This window comes from Mandrillus leucophaeus, unplaced genomic scaffold, assembly GCF_000951045.1.
Source record: "Mandrillus leucophaeus isolate KB7577 unplaced genomic scaffold, Mleu.le_1.0 Scaffold99, whole genome shotgun sequence".
Lineage (NCBI taxonomy): Eukaryota > Metazoa > Chordata > Mammalia > Primates > Cercopithecidae > Mandrillus > Mandrillus leucophaeus.
In genome coordinates, this window is record NW_012110807.1 from 282,661 (window position 1) to 283,628 (window position 968).

The 968-nt window shown below is 55.3% G+C and overlaps 1 protein-coding gene across 1 annotated transcript in view; it reads right to left on the reverse strand.

Moving 5' to 3' along the window:
- The window catches only part of AIF1L (allograft inflammatory factor 1-like), a 21,341-nt gene that overhangs the window by 7,976 nt on the left and 12,397 nt on the right, over window positions 1-968 (reverse strand). The window contains exon 3 of the mRNA XM_011971144.1: window positions 740-781. Within this exon, the coding sequence (XP_011826534.1) occupies window positions 740-781 (42 nt within the window). The remainder of the gene's footprint in view (window positions 1-739; window positions 782-968) is intronic.

Sequence of the window (968 nt, forward strand, 5' to 3'; positions counted from 1 at the left end):
ATTCTCCTGCCTCAGCCTCCAGAGTAGCTGGGATTACAGGCACCCGCCACCACGCCCAGATTATTTTTGTATTTTTAGAGATGGGGTTTCATCACATTGGCCAGGCTGGTCTCGAACTCCTGACCTCAGGCGATCCCCATGCCTCGGCCTCCCAAAGTGCTGCGATTACAGGCGTGAGCCACCGTGTCCGGCCCATTTCACCTGAGTCTTGCTTTCCTCATCTGTAAAATGGGGATAATTAAACCAGCCTTAACCACTTCTTTGCTGGTAAGGTCCAGGTATGGTCTCCTACCAGAACATAAGTGCCAGTACCTGCTCAGCAGGATGCAATAAGGAGAGAATCAACGTATATAAAAGCACCTTGCCAACTGCTGAATGACATACAATGGAAGGACAGACTTTGGGGCCACTGAAAGGCCAGCCAGGGGGCCCAGGGCCTGTCTACCCTGAGTGTCTCCAGGCCTGGGCAGGTGTGGCACCCTCTGTCCTGAGTCCCCACAGCACCTGGGGTGGGAGGCTGAGGTGTGGGTGGGGAGGGAAGCAGTAGGGGATGAAAGGGTCTGGAAGTATCTGAGGGCGGCGGCAATAGGGCAGAAGGCAAGGGGCTGTGGCTGGCTCAGCTGCAGCATATTCACCAGCCTTCCAGACTGCCCCGTGCCTCTTACCCGCATAGAGGGTCCCTCAAGCCCTCTACCCACCTAACGCCCTCCTCCCTAAACACACTCAAGGCCTCACTCACCAATCTCGCCTTCATTGTTCAGGTCAAACTCCATGTACTTCTCTGGAAATCACAGAGCAAAAACTAGCATTAGTTTGGAAGCAGCGTCTCCCTGCGGGGACCCAATAGCTCCCTCGTGGGCAAATGACGGTGTCCTCAGGAGTCCAAACCACCTCCCGCACCCTACCAAGGGTCTTGACCTGAGTTTCCCATCTGCTGAGCCATGGCCTCTGAGAAAGAGCTCATCCTG